General features: G+C 38.9%; 1 protein-coding gene across 1 annotated transcript in view; it reads left to right on the top strand.

The window, feature by feature from the left end:
- Caprin1 (cell cycle associated protein 1) overlaps positions 1 to 19965 on the top strand; it is a gene marked incomplete at its 5' end in the record, with an annotated part of 36471 nt that continues 16506 nt past the window's right edge. Inside the window, 5 exons of the mRNA XM_010612694.1 lie at positions 1 to 159; positions 12249 to 12311; positions 12418 to 12504; positions 16143 to 16381; positions 16474 to 16556. Of these exons, the coding sequence (XP_010610996.1) occupies positions 1 to 159; positions 12249 to 12311; positions 12418 to 12504; positions 16143 to 16381; positions 16474 to 16556 (631 nt within the window). The remainder of the gene's footprint in view (positions 160 to 12248; positions 12312 to 12417; positions 12505 to 16142; positions 16382 to 16473; positions 16557 to 19965) is intronic.

Here is a 19965-nt window from a genome sequence, read left to right as displayed (position 1 = left end):
CCATCGGGTTCCTCCGGGAATGAGGCGGCAGCGGGGGCCGGGGCAGCTGCGCCTGCTACTCAGCACCCAGCATCCGGCACCGGCGCGGTCCAGACCGAGGCCATGAAGCAGATCCTCGGGGTAATCGACAAGAAACTTCGGAACCTGGAGAAGAAAAAGGTGATTAAGGTTGGGAGGGGGAGGGCTTGCTACCCCCTGATCTCTAGCCTTCGCTTCGCTGCGTCCCGCGTCCCCGCCGTGGACCGGAGCTTGGTGCCCAGAAAGCGGGCTCCGGGGAGGCACTTGTCACCTGATCCGGCCGGCGCTGCCCCAGGCCGCTACTCCCCTGCAGAGGGTCTGGCCTAAGGGAGGTGTCGGGGGTGGGGGGCTGTCGCCCGGACTCCGGGTCTTCCAGGCCTCAGGCCTGTGCCGGCTTGCAGTCCTATGGTCGGGGGTTCGGGGCTCAACCGCATTTGGGGCGGCCTGTGTCCTCCAGTGGTGGGATTTGCCACTCCGTTACGGTGCACTCGAGGCCTGTAGTGACCCCTCCTCTTCCCTGAGAATCTTACTAAACTAGGATTGCCTCCTGCCGGCCCCATTTCGAGTGGGTCTTCCATCGCTTTTCCCCGCCCCCTGTGATGGGGTCTCCTGTTTCTCTCTTTGTTTCAATTGTCTATGTGTCCTCCCGAGCTCAGGCTCAGCCTAGTCGCCAGGTGATTTTCTGCAGTGACTTTTTGCCCCTGGAGGGACTCCAAAGGGGCTAGCGGACTGCAGCGATTGAGTCTTATAGGAGGTTGCGTCCAGGTTAGGCTGGACACAGTCTCTAGATCTCTGGGCACATGGAGAGTGAGTCTAACATGGCGGCGGCTGCGGGGAGAGGGAAGCGCCGTACAGGAGCTGCATTGTGAGCACAAAGCGAAAGCAGCGGGGGAGGGCAGAGACCCGGTAGCCGCGGGACCAGCCTCCCTCGACCCCCCCTCCAAAAAAAAAATCAAGCCACACCCATTTTTTTTTTTTTTTTTGATTGCGTGTTTAGCCATTCTGAGTCTCAGGGTGAGAAATATATGTTCGAGTCGGCCTTTTGTTTTCTCCTTTCAGCCTAGGACAGTGTACAACACTGTTTAGATAGGGGCTTGTGTTTGTGGTCCGAAGGGGTCTGAGTGAATAATTCAACCCCGAAATGAATGATGGAAAGGGAGAAAGCAAATGATTAATATAAAAAAAATGGGACCATTACATGTGACTTACGTATGCTAACTTGCCTTTTTCCTTAAAAAGTAAAATACAACTTTCTTTGACAACTTTTGGTTGCCCATCTCTAGTATAACATTATAAGACCGTGGATTTTGAAAGAAATCATATTGAAATGTTTATTTAGCCTGACACCTGATAGTGTTACTTCAAGTTTTGAGATAGCAACGATTTGACTAAGATTTGGACTTAGGGAAATGAGTGGGAACTGGTGATATTTAGGTCTTAATCTAATTCATGATCGCCTAATTTATTTTACATTTTTGGAGAGTTTTAGAACAACCAGTAAGCCTTAATACTTTTCTGTCTCATTTCCTTCAATATTGAAGGTTGGAGATTTCACTTGAATTTTCTAGATTTTGAATTTCCTGGACTCATGAAATTAAGAGATGCCTTAAACTTGAGATTTCTAGATTTTTTGATAATCCTTTTTTGATACAAGTGTTTCGTTATAAGTAATGGAACAATAGACATTAACAGACTAACAAAAATATTTTGAGCATAAAATAGGTATATTCAAGATTGGAATAGCGTAAGCTTGCCTTTTAACTAGTATCTTCTAAACCTGTACATGTAATTTAATTTTTGCAACTCTACTTGAAATTGAAACTAACTTGGGTATCTTTCAACCCTCTTCATGCAGTAAACAGTGCTGTCAATCTGTGTGATTATTTTATTTTTCGAAATCTGCAGGAAATCTAGAATAGGAATCAGACCATAAGTACTTAATAATATATATATTTTATAGATGTTTATGGGGGAGACTAAACTACTTTTCAAAGGTAATCATATAAAAAGTCATGTGCCAGTGAGCAGCCAGTCTATGAGGTGACACATTCTAGTGTTCATGTGTGTGTGGGAAAAAAAGGTCTAGAGAATTGAATAAGTGCTGTGAGAGGACTTGAACTATAGTTTGCCAGTGGTGTATACAGGTGTATTACTATCCAGTGACATCCTTTCCCCTAATTATAGGAGAGTAATTATTACAGAGTTTATTGATTGGACTAGTAAATACTGAAAGGTTATCTTGTAATGATGAAGATTTAACAAACTGAACTGCTTAAAGCAGTATTATAATTTTGTGAGTGCTAATTAGAGAAAAGGTCAAGTTACACTTAGGTGAGGCTTATTGATAAGCTACATACTGAGCTACCTACTTGTTAAATAGTTGACAGTACTGATGTGGCTTAAGACTATTTTACTTTTTGGGAAATTCAAGACATTTGGATTTTGACCTAACTTAAGGTTTTTTGTTTTAATTTTTTTTTCTGTAACTAGATGATTTGCTGTATGAAAGGATTTAATTAATAACTGATTCACTTTTCAATATGAGTGAGCATTTCTAATGTACCTAAAGTAGGATTTGCTTTACAAATCAGTTTTAAATTCTTTTTAGTAATCCTTTTGGAGTAAAGATACTCTTCCAAATGAATTTCTGTTTACTTCGGTGAATCTAGCAATTTGTATTTGAACTGATTCTTAACCTATTCACACTGGAACCTTGTGGACCAAGTGCTCTTTCTCACTGGATTCTAAACCCAAGTATCCCAACATAAATTGGAAATAGATGTGTAGTGTCACTTTAAAACTTAAGTGTATTTTATTTAAAAAGCAAAGTCACTGTTCTTTTTCTAATAACCTGAGACTTTAGAGGAGGGCAGCACTTCTGTTGAGTACGAACTTATGCTTCATGTCAATGAAACATGATCCTGTTATGTAATGCAACTAGATGGCTTGGTAGTTTTTGAAATTTGGGCTAATAAAGAGTACATGATTGTTCAGCGAGAAAGACATACAGCTATGATAAAGAATCAGATGGAAAACTTTATTTGCAAATCTGATTAAAGTACAAGTAATACTGAATTGAGTGATTTTACTACCTTGTTTTCTTAATCAGTTCACTGGGCCTTAGGCTATGTAAGATGGTGATTTAAAACCAAGTGTTTAATTTTAACTGAAGAGAGAGCTTATTTAATACTGTAAGATGTAATCACTTTTGATATAGAATAAAGAATGTTATACTCTTGGTAAGTTTAATAGACAGACCTAGTGACTTTGGTAGGTGAAAGATTAACCAGTGTTCTCTTGCTTAGAAAAACAAAACTCCCTGGCAGCTTGTACCCAATGTGTAACCAAATGTGATAGCCAAAAGTGTAGTGTTCGTACACCTCTTCCTAAAGTCCTGTATGTAATTTATATTTCTGCAGTTAATATTATCTGTAGAAAGGATGCACATGGTAATTGAGGATAACGTTTTTCTAGAGTATTGCAGTGTGCCTATACTTAGAATTTTGATACACCTATAATACAGGATTTATATTAAGTACTTTGAAATAAGCCCATCCTGAACTTATTTTATTCACTTTTTTGGTACTGGGGATGAACTCAGGTCCTTGTGCTTGCGAGGCAGGCGGCAGAACCACTGAGCTAAATCCCCAGCCCTCCTAAACCTTTTTTAAAATCCTAAACTATTGTATAAGTAAAGTCTGTTTCTGGGCTAACATCTGAAGTTTTTCTTAACATTTGGGATTCTGGTGTGTTAGCTTTTCTATTGGTTGGAAGATACATTCCTCTGCAATGCAGAGGGCAAGGTTACTTGGTTTTTCATTCACCTTGCCTCAGAATGCTGTAGTGCTTAGTGTCAGGGCAGAATTACTTTATTTTGCATTCACTTTGCCAGAGGGAAATAAAAGTCAAAATGCTTAATTTGTTTCCGTGTGTGTGTGTGTGTGTGTGTGTGTGTGTGTGTGTGTGTGTCAGGTATTTAAAAAGGTTAGGCTACGAATCATAGGGGGGCAGTATTGCTGCTTTTTCTGGAGTGAGAGTGGAATCCTAAATATTACAAGAAGGGTTTGGTTTTCTTGACAGAGTCCATTGTTGTATGTAGAGGCTGGCTTTGAACTCAGAATGTAGCCCATGAGCTCTTCAATCCTGCCTCAGCCTCCCAAGTGCTGGGATTACAGGTGTAATCCATGGCACCACCATGCCCAGTGGGTTTGTTTTATCCAGCCTTACTCTAGGATAGTTTTACTTGATTTTTTTTTTTTTTTTTAATTGCAGTAGGAGTTGAACCCCAGGGTCTCCTTTCTCTCACAAAGAAGAGCTCTACCACTGAGCGACGCAAAATCCCCAGCCCATCTGGGGCAGACCTTTGAAGGAGAACACATTTTGTGTGATTTACAGATTAAGGGTACAATTTACCATAATTTTAAGTTTTACATACCATAATTTTGTATTTTGGGCTAGGTGAAGATAGTGCTTTCATTTTTTTAAACAAGTGAGTAAATATTTTTACTTGGAAAGGTTAAACTTTACAGTGAATTTGTCATGGCCTTATTTTGTATTACTGTACTGTTAAATCTAAAGTTTTTGTTAGAGTTTAAAGCCACTTCAGAATTTTGTGTAATTCGCTTGATAAAAGAGGAAGTAGAAATGGTTATATAAAGTGAGCCAGGTTGAGATGGGTGATTTCTAGGGTTTCCTGTAGTGCTTTATGAGGGCCTCTTATAATGTTCTCCAATTTTAATTTTTAGTGTTAATTATTGTCAGGTAAGGCCTTTAACTTCAAATCCTTAATTTTAACTAGTTTCTCTATTTAAAAAAGTGGCATGTAAGGAAGTTTTTTCTTTTTCTTTTTTTGGTTAGATTTTTATTGTTTCCTTGCTGAACTTTGTAGTTTGTCCATGTATTGGGGTCCTGAGAATAGCAGTAGAGTAAAGCCCTAATGTGTCATATTATTGGACCATATTGTTATAATGAAATTAATTCTAAAATTTAAGCTATAACATTTCTATTTATGCTTAGGTAAGCCCATTTGCCTATCTGTCAGTGTCTACTCAAGCTTGGCATGTTGCAAATCAGAAAAACTTTGGCAAAGCATTATTGGCAGAGAAGTAACGTCACAACCTTTCAAACTAAATTCCCGGATTTTAAGTGTCTCTTGGATGGCTAGTTATTAGTTCTTTTTTCTGGGAGAAATAATAAGTACATAATTGAGAAGGCTGAGAGAAGTGCTGAGAAACCCAGCTGAAGTTGGAACTGTAAATTGTTTGGCTTCAGTTCATTTATTTCTTAACGCTAGTTATACCGGTGGCCTTATTGGATAGAAAAAACATTAAGTGAGGGATGCTGGGGCAGGAGAATCACCACGAGTTTGAGGCCAGCCTAGGCTATGTAGCAAGACTCTTGTCTTAAAAAACAAAACAAAAACTGAACTGAAGGGCCGGGGATTTAGCTCAGTGGTTCCTCTGCCTTCCTTGCAAGCACAAGGTCCTGAGTTTGATCTCTGGTAAAAAACAAAAACAAAAAAACTGAACTGAGAGACACACACATGCTTGTCAGAGTTCAACATTACTATTTTCTGAGGAAAAATGTGCTTCTTGACTGAGTTCAGACTTTTCCTTTAACTTCTGTTAGCTGTTGCCTATGTACTTCCTTGGCACCCTGCTCTCTCTCCTTAGCCTTATGTGTTTGGTGAATTGGTGCACATTTGGGGGACAGAAACGAGCACATCATTCTCTGCCTCCTTGTGCATGACATGTGCTGAGTAAGCTGATTGCTAGTTGGACAAATCATTATATAGAAATATTTGTAGCTTCAGCAATGAAATCCTTAAAATGAAATGGAAATGCATTAATATAGACTATCAAGGGATTGATCTATCAAGGGAAAATGCTTTTTGTAAAGTCATTTACTTGTAATGGTTTTTATTGAAATAGAACTTTTTTTTTTTTTTGGTACCAGGTATTGAACTTGGGACCTTGTGCTTGCAGGGCAGGTGGTGGCACCACTGAGCTAAATCCGCGGCCTGAAATAGAACTTTGTGTTTTACCAGGTGGGAAGAATTGATAAGTAGACAAGTAGAGCACTCACACTCTGGGTAGTGTAAGCCAGATTTGTGCAGTCTAAGAAGGAAGACAAAGATGACTCCTGATGTTAAAGCCATTGTAAATTACCAGGCATTTCATTGCAGTCCCTTCAATACAGTTGTCCAAACATGAAGAATTGAAATACACTTTAATCATTAAAAAACTAACTCTTGTTTCCCATGGTGAATTGTAGTTTACATTTTTCTATGTTGAACTTTGGGGTAATGTATATAAATCATTTAATTGTATGGACTTATGAGTAGCTTAAAGCAGCTAATAATTCAAAAGACCTTCATCATTTTGTTTTTTGTTTTGTTTTTGAGACAGTCTTGCTTTGTAGTTTAGGCTGGCCTCAAACTCCTGACGGTTCTCTTGCCTCAGCCTCCTGAGTGCTGGAATAACCCGTGTGTGCCACTACCTTTTTAAAACCACAAACCTTAGGGTTTCTGTTTTTTGTTTTTGTTTTTTTAAATACAGTGCTGTTTAGGAATGAGCCTAAGCTTTTGAGTTTCTAGACTATACAAAGTTGGTGATGCTGGGACTCTTAACTTTTTTTTTTTCCCTAGCAGGGCCAGCTGCTTCCATTTACTCAGGCATAGCTACATGGACAATGAGCAAGAGTTTTACAGGATTATCTTTTTGTTTAAATTGTCAAACTCCTAGGTACTTAACTGCTTGAAAATTATCTAATATAAGCCCTTAGATAACATCTGATTTAGCATTCTTTTTATTATTTTTGCTGGTCACAAATCCAGCATTTCTAGTTCATTCAGCCTCTACTTTAACTAGTCTAGTTTTTTTTCAGACAGGATCTCTCTGTGTAGTTCAGACTGGCCTTGAACTCATATTGCTCAGGCTGGCCTTGAACTCCATGCATTCCTCCTGCTTCAGCCTCCTGAGTGATGGGATTACAGGCATGTGCTACCACACATGGCTTAACTAGTTTTCTGATGAAACTTATGCTTTTTTTCTTGTGTCCTGTGAATTTTTACCAGCTACTAATTGTCAGCTGAATTGGTAGAGGATGAATGGGAAGCAGATTCAATTGTTTATTAACATGGGCTGTCAGATTGATGTTTGTTTAGTTCAGTAGTGGGGGATATAGGCTTTAGTGATAGGAAATAATATCTAGAAAGCCACTAAAGATTTTGAAAAGCTGAGAGGAAATGAAATGTTTATCTTTCTGTGTCTGCATTTATCTTCCTGTATGTTCTTGCAGTGCTTTAGAATTGATTTATTTGACCGGGATATATAAAATATAGGTAGGTGCTCTGTTGTATATTTTAGGCCTCATTTTTTAGATATTAATCCCTTAAGAACAGCAGGTGTGTAATTGATTGCTCTGTTAGTTTTTTTTTTTTTTTTTTAGTTTTCTTAGATGTTGTATCCTTCCAATTTTTCCTGTAACTATTTACAAAAGTGTAATTGAAGAATAGTTACTTTTTTGCAGTTTCTCATCTGTGTTGCTGTTTCTTTTAAAGTGCATAGTTAAATTTACTTCATTTATTCCTATATGGAATTTTTGCCTGTAAGTGTGAAGAGGCAAAGATTAGGAAGACATCTGTCTTGGATATCCCCCTTGCTGTGTTGATTTAAAAATCTCTTTTCAATAGCTAACTAGTAAAGATGAAGAACTCGGGGGAGAAAGGAAGATACACATGTACTATGGTTGGGCAGCATAATCTCTGGTTGGAAAAGAGGAAAAGACCAATAGAGGTAGAAATGAAATGTCGCAATAGCTGGAACCCAGAGTTTAAATTTGAATGTTTGTCACATAGTGAATACTGTCTGCTCTTAAAAGCAACAAAGAAACAGGAGCTGGGTGGTGGTGGTGGTCAAGCTGGCCATTGAATTGTTTTTGGGTTATCACTTGACTCAACTAAAAAAGTTTTTAACATCTTTTGATTATTACCGCATCTCTGTTGTGTGGTTCTACAAAGACTGGTAATTTGGGGTATGACCTGATTTTTATTTTGCTTGTATGGTGCTGTAAATGAATTTTTAATGTATTTGGGATGATTGTTAGTTGAAAAAAGGAGCACTAAATTGAGTTTTATGATGCATATTTCAAAAAGGAAAATGGACAGTTTAGCCTTAACCACATTGTTGTAGGATTTCTCATGAAGATTTTTTTTTTTATGCTAGGAAAATAGCTCCATTTTCCAGAAAAACAAGGTTAATATTCATTTTATGTATTCAATATTAGTAGATGTTAGGCAGCCATGTCCTAGCTTAGTCAAGAATAAAGCTGTGTTTGTCTGCAGCTCTTTATTCCTGTATTTGTCCCTATGATTTCGTTAGACCTGTCAGGGTAACAACATTGACATGTCTTATACTGTGTATAAATTTGAAACAAATGGACAGATTCTCTAGTGGGATTTAAACCATTTCAACAGGAAGTGACAAGGAATGAAGCCACTTATGATGGTGAAATTTATCTCTGAGTAGTCTACTCTTTGAAAGATGAGGCAAATTGTTGTATTGGCGCCAGTGCAATGCCATATCCCTTTCCTTGTCTCTGAAAGCTACTTAAGGAGTTTCTGGCATTGTACTTTGAGTTTTGAAAAGTAGAAAATTAGGCCATTTGACTGCCTTACTGGGTTTTCTGTTTCTAGTGCAAGTTTTCATAGTCACTGAGTTTAATCAGAATATTCTAGGAAGAAGTCCAGTAGAACCTGAAAATAAATTGCTCTGAATCAAATAGGGGCTTCAGCTCAGTGCAAGTGTTAACAAATGACTATTTTTGAATGAAGTGTAGTAATCCTTCAGTATGTAGTTCATAATTGAGTCTTATGCAGTGCCTAGAATTAGGTAAAATATATCTGCAAGCTTATCAAGAAATCAAACCACCATTCAGGTTTTTGCATTAGTTTCAAGCTGAATCTAAGTAACATTTCCAAATTGGGGCTTCCCTGTGGTGGTTTCTGAAGTAACAAAGTATCATATGCTTGATTTAGAATGTTTCTTATTTCCAGATTCTACTGGACTTGGCAGTTACAAGGAAATTACAGTGTAATTGACAAAGATAAATGTTTTCCAAACTTGTGTGCCCAGAATAACATATAGAGGGCTTGATAAAACAGACTTCTGGTTCCCACCCCCAGTTTCAGACTTACGTGTGGAGTTATACCTGAGAGTTTTCATTTCTAACATTTTCTAAGCAGATGCTGATGTTGCTGGTTTGGGGACTGCATTTGGAGATCATTGACTTAGACCAACAAAGACTTCTATGTACAGATCTGTTATATACAATAGTTAAACATACCCATTCCAGCTCAGAGTTCACGGTGATAAAATCTTATAAACCTTAGCTACTAAAAGATCATGTATTATATCGATAAAGAAGTAGTTCCATTAACGGAGAACAGTTTTTTATTATTATTCTGTAGATTTGTTATGTTTTGGTATTTTTCCCAAATGAATATTTGTTGGAAACTTCAGCCAGGCTCAGGGTCTTGCTTTTCTGAAGCATAAGTAAGAGAAGGGAATAGTTTTTAAAACAGTAGGGAGTGATTGCAGTCATAGAAGAATCTGTAACGAATTATATGATGAAGCTTTCTGTTATAGTTAAAAAAATTTTTTGAGAGACCTGTAGTTTCCATTAATTTGATTAGCTACATTGCTGATTGGGTACTTCACCTTGCAATTTTGAGGCCCTCACTTGGCTAAGGAACTATGGTTTTATAGTCCACTTTTTAATCCCTCTAACAGATTTTTTGAGGTTTATATGGGTTCTCTCTCTCCCCCAAACCTATTTTTTGTGGTCGTAGCAGTCCTCCCTTTAAAAATCTTGGGTTCAAAATTATTACAAATTGGAAACTAGAAATATGTTGACAATAATATAAAGTCAAAGTAAATATGGCCGGAGATTTGGCTCAGTGGTTCTGCTTACTCTGTAAGCTCAAGGTCCTGACTGAGTTCCATCCCCTGTACCAAACAAAACAAAACAAAAAACAACAAAAAAACTCAGCAAAGTAAATAGGTATTTGAGTTCAATAAAATGTACAGCTCGTATTTTTGCTGAGCAGAGTTCTTTTTGCATGCTTTCTATTGACAAACTGTCCGCAAAGTTGTGCGTATACTTTGAAGCCTGAGTTTTACATAGGGGCTGATTTTTCTGTTTGCTTTTATTTTCCTTTAAACCTTGTTCCAGTCATTAATGTGTAACAAATTAATCCAAAAATTAAGGGCTTGAAGCCCCCCACACCCCTTTTCTGAGGCAGGGGCTCACTATGTACTTGAGGCAGCTCTTAGACTTGTTGTGTAGCCTAGTTTGTCCTCAAATTTGTAATCCTCCTGCCTCAGCCTCCCAAAAGCTGGCATTACAGCTGTGTGTTACCACCTCTGGCCGCCCTTACTGTGTTCATAGAGGCTGCCTGTCAGGGATTCAGACAGGACCCACAGCATGGTTGGTGTCTCTGTCCTGTGATGCCTGGGGAAGAATTAAGACTTGCTTACTCACATGTCCAAAGGATGATGTGAACACAGGATTGATGACCAGAGCTCATAGATGAGACCTTGAAAGCAAGGCGAGCTTGGGGTTACTGGATTTCTTGCCTGATGGCTCAGGGCTCCAAATACAAGAGTTAGTGACCAGGAAACAAGGCAGAGAGACACCCATTGCTTTTTTATGCTTGTCTTGGGAAGTAAGACAGCATCTCAAGATACCTGACTCTGCTGGTTGAATCCTACTTGGGTACAAGGTTGGCACAGCAATGTAATTTTCAGTGGGGAGCCCTGAGGTTGCAGTGTCAGTCTACAGATGTCGTAGCTGTCTTTGGAAAATGTACTTTGCTGCATCTCTCAGTCACATAATACTAAATTTGTTATTGTGTAGTGGCGAACTTTCCCACTATTGGGTAGCTTGTCCTATTATAGATTAGTACAAGCTCATACTCAATGAAACACCAAATCTGTTGATCTCAACATCTTGTATATGCATAGAATTAGGTATACAATTGTTTTTATTAAACTGTTTTCATTGCAGAATATTTAAGAGTACAAAGGAAAAGACAAAAAAAATCCCACCACCTGTAATTCTACTTTGCAGTTGCCATCCTTACCTTTTTTATCTTTCAGTGTTTCATATCCATACAAGCACTTTTTAGGGATTTGAGTTGACGTTTATTTTGATTAGGTTGACAAACTGTCCCCTGTGAGGGAGATATATGTTCATTGTGTATGTTTTAGGTTTAACAAGTTTCCTTAAAAGATGAGAAAGATGGCAGATATACAAATAAAAGCTAGTAACTGCCCCCCCAATGCCTAATGCAGTTTTTATTATATTAGCACTGAGTTTTAGGCCCTCCTATATCTCTTCCATTAACTATTTCTGAATTGAATTCTGACTATGTTATAATTTTGGAATATCCTAAGTCATAACAAAAGCAAAACAAAAGATCACCCCTAAAACTTACCAATGCTTTTAACCTAGTTTCTGAGGCTCTGGAATGTCTTATATATTATATATTATATATTATATATTATATATATGTACTTTGTGCATGGTTTTAATTTTATATTGCTAAGGAAGTTTATGTAATTATGATTACTTTAAATATTTTCCTTTTTTTTTTGGTATTTTTGAGATAGGGTCTCACTATGTAGTTGAAACTGACCTGGAACTCACTATGTAGCCCAGGCTGGTCTCAAACTCACAGTGATCCTCCTGCCTCAGCCTCCCGAGTGCTGGGATTACAGGTGTGCGCCACCACACCTGGCCAGAAAAATATTTAATAGTACCTATTTATATGAATCCTTTGAAGGAAATGAGAGAGGAAGAGAGGCACAGAAATATTAAGTGTGAATGTCTGTTATGTTCATGGGTCAGCAGAATTCTAACCAAACTATGGTCCTCATCCATGTGAGTAGGAACCATATTCCTGGCCTAGCTGATGAGTACCCTTTTTGAATGCCCTAAAAATAAGCAGCATTGCTTCATTGGCTTAAAAGTATTTGATGGAGTGTTTAAATTTCTTTTAGTTCACTATTAGATTTACTGCATTAAATATATTACATAAGTTATGTTTATAAAGTATGGTATAGTTAAGGCGCAATTTGAGACAAGCATAGAAGATTGAGTTGCTTTTTAGCAGTTAATCTGATACATATCTTCAACATGGATGTAATTCTCTTTTCCTTTTAATATAGGGTAAACTTGATGATTATCAGGAACGAATGAACAAAGGGGAGAGGCTTAATCAAGACCAGCTGGTAAAGATGTTACATTTTATTAAAGATTTTGATGTTTTAATAAAAAAATTTAATTTTGTGGTTCTTCATATTTCTAGTAAGATTGCATTCTGTTTTGTCATTTTAGGATGCCGTATCTAAGTATCAGGAAGTCACAAATAATTTGGAATTTGCAAAAGAATTACAGAGGAGTTTTATGGCATTAAGTCAAGATGTAAGTAAAAGATGTTATATTCATCATCATCTTTTTTTTGGTGCTGGGTACTGAACTTGGGACCTTGGGCTTGCGAGGCAGGTGGTGGAACCACTGAGCTAAATCCCTGGCTAGATGTTATATTTGTTTATGAAATACTAAAAATAGAGAAATGTGTATTGCTTCCTTGGATTTCAGTCTTTGCAATGCTATTGATGAACTCTGCAAGGTGAGCAGACCGAACCCAGTTCTAACATGCCCTTTTTTTGTTTTTTGAGAGTGTGTCTTGCTGTGTAATTCAGAGTGGCCTTGAACTCTGTATGCCCTGATTGGCCTTGAACTCAGAAGAGCTGGGATTACAGGCATGTGCCACTATGCCCAGCTAGAGCCTTGTGTATATGATTGATGATCAGTCTCTCCGCTAGGGACCTTGGGATGTGGCAGACTGATAACATTCACTGCTTTTGCATCAACTCTTGATCTAACAGGATGGTGGGTTTTCCCTTAATACCTTATGGTGTGACAAGCCTTTCATAGACAAAAATTAAGTACAAGCAAGAGTAGTTTGTTGAGACCAGGAAATTGAAGTCTTAGGAATATGTATCAGGTTTATCCCCTGCCCAAGTATCAGGCTTTTTTGAGGAAGGAATAGTAACATTGAAATAACAAAGTTGCCACTAATTTGGTGAAAGGAAAATGACTGTTATAAAGGTGTGAGATAGTGTAGTACAGGGATTAAGAGATCTGATCAGGAACCAGATTACCTGGGTTGAGTCCTAAGTCTACCACTTTTAATAGTTGTATGACTCTGGATATTCCTGTATTAGATAAGGTTTTCAAGAGAAACAGAGCCAATAGGAGAAAAGGGGGAAAGAGGGACTGGCCCTTAGTTGTCCGTTTTCTACTCTGTAAAATGGTGTTGATATAGCACATACATCCTAAAGTTGTCCTTTAGAAGAGTATCTGATGCCTTACCAACATATTTCAAGAACTTACTGTTGTATTTTTTACATCTGAATACGGATGGAAAATTTTGATGATTTGCCTGAAAACAGAAATAGTAGTTTAATTTATACCCATATCTTTCATGATTTATGCTGCTGTAACAATGCTAGATACTGGATAATTTATGAAACAAACGTAATTTCTCATAGTCCAAGGGGTTGGGAAGCCCAAGGCTGAAGCACTGGACCCTGGTGAGGGTGTTTTGATTGCATCCTCACATGGTGGGCTACTGAGGGCAAGAGAGTGCCCTTCTTACTGGGGCGTTTACCTCTGCCTGGGGGGAGCCCTCTGACCTGGTGACCTCCCAAGAAGGCCCTGCCTCCCAGAGCTGCACTGAGAGAATACTGGGGGCACTGGGGGTTGGGGAGGACTAGTGCATGGGTAGCAGCTTGTTCCACTTAGCTTAGGTCAGAGGTTGATGAAGCATTTCCAAACTCATTCATTCATTTTTAAAAACCTAGTCCGTAAGAGCAGTGTTGTAATAAATTTTAACACAATGTCTATTTATGAAACTGTTGACACTGTAAATTAAAACATCTGTTTTCTCCTTTTCTTCTGTTTTAACTCTGGTGTTTTGAGAGACTTGTGTGAGGTTTAATGTGATTGACAGTAGTTACGTGGAATTCTGATCCTGGGTTTCATCACAGATTTGGTTAGGCTTCATGAACTGCTCTGGCCTAGCTGTAGCCTGCCGTTTTTTCTTACTTGCATCTCCCCTTTTTGATCTGCTATTTCATCAAAGGTGGCTTGCTTGCTTTTTGTTTTCGATACAGAATCTGGCTGTGTAGCCCAGGCTGGTTTAGAACTCACAGCAGTCCTGGGTCAGCCTCCTGAGGGCTGGGATTACAGGCGTGTACCGCCACGCCTGGCTTCCTACCTTTTTTTTTTTTTTTTTTTTTTTTTTTGGTACCATTGATCAAACTCTGGTCCTTGTGCTTGCGAGGCAGGTGGTGGAACCACTGAGCTAAATCCCTGGCCCCTACCTATTTTAATAGATACCTAGATGTCACGTTTTTCTTGAAAGCTTTCTTGACACCCTAACTCAGCTCTTTCCTCACTGCAGATACAATTTATTCGCTTTTCATTTATTGCTAAGGTAGTATTTACCTACTCTGCTGCCATTACAGATTTGTCTTATTACTGCAACCTTCTCCATTCCTCCAAGGTCCCCTCCATTTCTCTCTTCTCATACAAATTTCTTTTGTCCTAGTTTAATTTTCTTTGTCTCAGTTCATCCCAGTGAGGCTTGAGAAAGAGCAACATTGGGACGGAAAGGCTGCCACTGCTCTTGAAAAGGCTGACCTTTCTCTGCCCCTAAGCAGGATGAGTTTGGTTAATGCCACATCTTCAGCCTTTTCAAGGAGTGGTGGGGAAAACATTTAGGTTCATCTGTGTTTCACTGCCACTTTTTCTCTGCCAGCATTCTCGTTCATGAAGCAGATCAGTTTTAGTCAGTATTTTCAGTTGGGATGCGTTTGTGGTACGAGCAGTGGATTCTTGTTTACTTTCTTGGTTTTTGGTTTATTATTTTGGAGACAGGGTCTCACTGTGTAGTTCAGGCTGACCCTGAACTCACTGTGTAGCCCAGGCTTGCCTCTAACTCACAGTGATCCTCCTCCCTCTGCCTCTCAAGTGCTAGAATTATAGACGTGCACCACCATGCCTGGCCAGCAGTAGATTCTTTGGAATCCAGGGCAGTGGAGGGTTTTGGCTGCTCATTGTGAGTTTTTAGAAGGTGCTTAGAATTTTGGATTGTTTTTCCATAGAGGAGAGGTAGAATTTTTATTAATGTTGTGGTTAGGATTATTTTTTATTTTAATTTTTTTTTGGTACTGGGGATTGAACTCAGGTCCTTGTGCTTTCGGGGCAGGCGCTGGAACTGCTGAGCTAAATCCCTGGCCACTACGATTATTTTTTAATTGGCTCAGCCCTTTAATTCTAATTTTTATTCTGCTTAATGGAAAATTTCAAACATGAATATCTAAAAGTAAGGAATGTAATGAAGACCTCTATAATTAGCTTCTACAGTCATTGTCTCATGAACAGTTATTTCTTATATATACCAGTCTGCTCCCTTGTCTCGTTTGCTAGATTATTTTGAAATGAATTGCAAGTTTATTTTTCATAAGTAACTACAGTGGTTACAATATATTATAGAGAAATGTGTGTTTTGAATTTCTAGCAGTGAAACTGTGCTTCTAGGTTGGGAATCGTCCTTTTATGTATTGGGGATCACATCTCGTTATTAATAAGACACATCTTTTTTTTTTTTGAGACAGGGTCTCACTATGTAGTTGAGACTGACCTGGAACTCACTATGTAGCCCAGGCTGGTCTCGAACTCACAGTGATCTCCTGCCTCAGCCTCCCCAGTGCTGGATTATAGGCGTGCGCCACCATGCCCAGCTTCAATAAGACACAGCTTACTTGCATTGGGCCTGAAGTAGATTGAACTTTTAAGTGAGTTGTTAACTCCTGCTAGCTTGTCTTACATCTAAAGACACATCAGTTTTAGTCACTGTTTTCATTGTGCTAGAATACCTTTCTGGTACCACTAGTGGGTTTTTTGGGGCAAGGAGGCAGCATTAGGCTGATGTCCTTGTGAATTAGTAGAAGTTAGAACTTCAGTGTCTGACTGTTCATATTCTTTCACAGATTCAGAAAACAATAAAGAAGACAGCACGCCGGGAACAGCTTATGAGAGAAGAAGCTGAACAGAAACGTTTAAAAACTGTACTTGAGCTACAGTATGTTTTGGACAAATTAGGAGATGATGAAGTGCGGACTGACTTGAAACAAGGCTTGACTGGAGTCCCAATCCTGTCGGAGGAGGAGTTGTCACTGTTGGACGAGTTCTACAAGTTAGTGGACCCTGAGCGGGACATGAGCTTAAGGTATGTGGTGTTTATAAGCAGCAACTTCTCAATATTGCCTTGCGTGGACAGCAGATGTTTACTAATGAGCCGTTCCATGGTTGTGTTGTAAGGCTGAATGAGCAGTATGAACACGCCTCCATTCACCTGTGGGACTTGCTGGAGGGGAAGGAAAAATCTGTGTGTGGGACAACTTGTGAGTATCACAGTTAACTCTGATTTTGTAAGTAAAAATCTTTAAAAATTTTCTGATTAACATGGAAGGAAATTCAGTGTTTAGTACTTACTCACTATTTACTTTTTGCAACTAATTTATTTATTTATTTTGGTGTTTGTATGTGTGGTTTTAAATCAGAACGTTAATAACAACCAACAATCTGTTGGAGACAGTGTCCTTTTTCTTTTTTAAAACAGGGTCTTCCTCTAGTTCAGGCTATCCTTGAGTTTATTATGTAGCTCATTGTTGGCCCTGAACTCACAGCAGTCCTCTTGCCTCAGCCTCCTAAATGCTGGGATCACAGGTGGGTGTGCGTCACCACACCCAGCTGAACAGAGTCCTAGTTTAGCATAGCTTTGTGTTTTTTCCCCCTTTGTGGCGATGGATATGTTACTCAACTTTCCGTTACTGTGACAAAATACCTGAGCTACAAGAAGGAAAAGCTTATTTTGGCTCATACTGTTGGAGGGTTCAGAGCTCTTTTGGTTTTGGGGTTGTGGGAGGGGCAGGACATCATGGAGCAAGGCTGCTTGCTTCCATGTAACCTGGCAGCAAAGAGAAAGATGAGAAGGCACCAGCTTGCCCTTCAGGTGCACTTCCTTCTTCTAGGCTCCACCTGTTAAAGGGTCCACCATCTGCCACTGGTGCCATAGGTGACACCAACCAAGCCTTTAACACATGGCTCTTGCAGGGGTGGGGGATGGGAGCAGTCCCAAACCATAGCCCTGGGGATGGACCCCAGGGCCTCGTGCACACCAGGCAAGTGCTGCACAATTGGTCCAGGCACACAGTTCCTTCCAGTGGTTTGTACATAACTCAGCTGTGCTTAAAGTAGATTGGTTGGCATAGGGCTGCTTTCCAGACTTTGTGATATTAGTTGCGAACTGCCTTTTTTCAACTCTAAGAAACATTGCATCTTGTATTTCCTTTTCATGATCATAGCCTTGGCCTTTCTTTAGTACTTCTTAGACTTAGTTTATTTGGGACCCCCCCCCTTTTTTTTTGTTCTTTAGAAATTCTAATACCTAGAATATCTAGTCCAGTTTTCCATGTGTGATCTCCTTCACTTCAAATATGCAGCTATTGATTTTTTTTTACAGTCAGGGAATAGATTCTTGTCTTTGCTATTCTAAGATTGAATTATGGAAGTGGAGTTTTGAACATATTAAGGTAAATGTATTTGTAATTATGCCTTATTTTTAGCTGTTGGTGAGCAGCAAATTAAACTGGATTTTTTGCTTTAATTGGTAAACCTTATATTTTCTTTAAGGAAATGGGTAAATCCTACAAAGTATTGATTAATTTTATGTCTTTTATGTGAAATCTTTTTTTTTTTTTTTTTTTTAAATTTTGAGACTGGGTCAATCACTAAGTAGTTCAGCCTGGCCTTAAACTCAATATGTAGCTCAGGCTGGGCTTAAATTTGGAAATCCTCCTGCCTCAGCCTCCTGAATGCTGGGGATTACAGGTGTGTATCACCATGCCTGGCAAGATCATTTTCTTGATTTGTTAATTGTTACTGTATTTTTCACTGTATTTCTTTGTTACAAAATAAATATTTTGAATTTTATCATCGGAGGTTTGATAGAAAAGTACAGTAATTGTGTGTGTATAAATTTGTTAGCTTGGGCCGGGGATTTAACTCAGTGGTTCTGCTGCCTGCCTCACAAGTGCAAGGTCCCGAGTTCCATCTCTGGTACCAAAAAAAAAAAAAAAGCTGTACTCTGCTTTGCAAAATTGTTAGCTTAAAAAAGGTAGTTTTTTTTAAAAGTAGTTTTGCATCAAACCTGTAGGGCATTTATTGATGAGTGACAAGTGTTAAAACCTCTAAGCTCTTGCTCAAGCACCCCCCCCCACCTGGGGAATTATACTCAGGTGCGGTTCCACTGAGCTAAACCCCCAGCCCAGCTTGCACCTTTTTTTTCAGGCACATTTTCTTGCATTTGTGATTTTTTTTTTTTGTACTGGGGATCAAACTCGGAACCTTTCGCTTGTGAGGCAGGCAATGCAACTACTGAGCTAAATCCCGGGGCCATCAGGGACATTTTCTACCTACTCATGATCTCACATTTTAGGAATATAATATCGTATAGCTAGCTAATGGAAAGGTACTAATGTATGCAAATTAATTTTTTAAGTATAGTTAGATTTTGTAAGTTTCTAAAAACAGATACTTCTGAATCAGTCTGAAGGTAAACACAGGAGGTGTTCATCATTCATAGAGTTGTTGGTCTGATTAGGGTTAATTTTACAGTAGTTGAATGTAATATGGCTCTTGAAGTTTTTGTTTTTCTCTACAGTGACCAAGTTAGGGATTGACTCTGCTGCATGTAGATCTGCTACACAAGCCCCTAAAATTGAGAATAATTCTTTATATATCAACTCTCAGATTTCCTTTTGTGTCTCCTAGTGTACCAAGTTTTCACCTTTTAAAATGTCTTTTGAATCAGTCTACTTAACTCTGTCTGCCACTTTTATGTCTATCTCTTTTAATCTTTTTGTTTTGTTTTCTTAATATAGGAACTCACTATGTAGTTCAGGCTGGCCTTGAACACTCACTGTGTAATCCAAGCTGGCCTCAAATTTGATGACATTCTTCTTGCCTCAGGCTCCCAGATTGCTGGGATTATAGACATGTACCACCTTGTTGCTGCTTTGCCTTTCTAATGTAGTTGCTTAACTGAATTCATTCCTGTTTCACCCTTTAAAAAATTTTAAAGAGCTGGGCATGGTGGGGCATGTCTGTAAATCTCAGTACTGTGGGAGGCTGAGGCAGGATGACTGTAGCAAGTTTAAACCTTGCCTGAATGACTTAGTGACTCAGGGAGACCTTGGATCAAAGTAAAAATTAAAAGGTTGGGGATACAGGGCCAAGGGGAAAAAAAAGAGAACCATGACCTGTCATGTAAAGGTACAAGATCCCAATAATGAATGTAACTTTACTATATACCTAAAATGTACCAATAGGCTTAATTAAAAAAAAAAAAAAAGTTTGGGGATGAAGGTTAGTGTCGATGCCCAGGAACACAAACCAAACCAAAAACTTTAAAATCTTTAAAGGCTTAGTTTCACCAGGTTTATCTAATCTCAAGGCTATTCATGGTCTGGTTCTTAGCCAGTGTTTCCTAGCCTCATCTTTCCCTACCCCTTTTCTTATTTCCTATACTTCAGCTGCAGTGGCAGCCTTTCCTTTTCTCACATTTGGTACCCTTCTTTTGTGCAGGACTTTTGTCGGTGCTCTATGCTCTCCCTTTATTAAACCTTTCTCTGTTTAACTCACTTTATATATCTCAACTCAGTCTCAACCCTGACTTAGGTCCAATCCATTCTACCTGTGTAGTGTCATTCCTGTGTTTGATGCCTTCTGTGTTAGATTGTAAGTTCAGCA

The sequence above is a fragment of the Fukomys damarensis genome, unplaced genomic scaffold (genome assembly GCF_012274545.1).
Source record: "Fukomys damarensis isolate Sample0158 unplaced genomic scaffold, DMR_v1.0_HiC HiC_scaffold_27, whole genome shotgun sequence".
In the NCBI taxonomy this organism is placed as follows: domain Eukaryota; kingdom Metazoa; phylum Chordata; class Mammalia; order Rodentia; family Bathyergidae; genus Fukomys; species Fukomys damarensis.
This window is presented reverse-complemented; position numbering and strand designations above follow the sequence as displayed.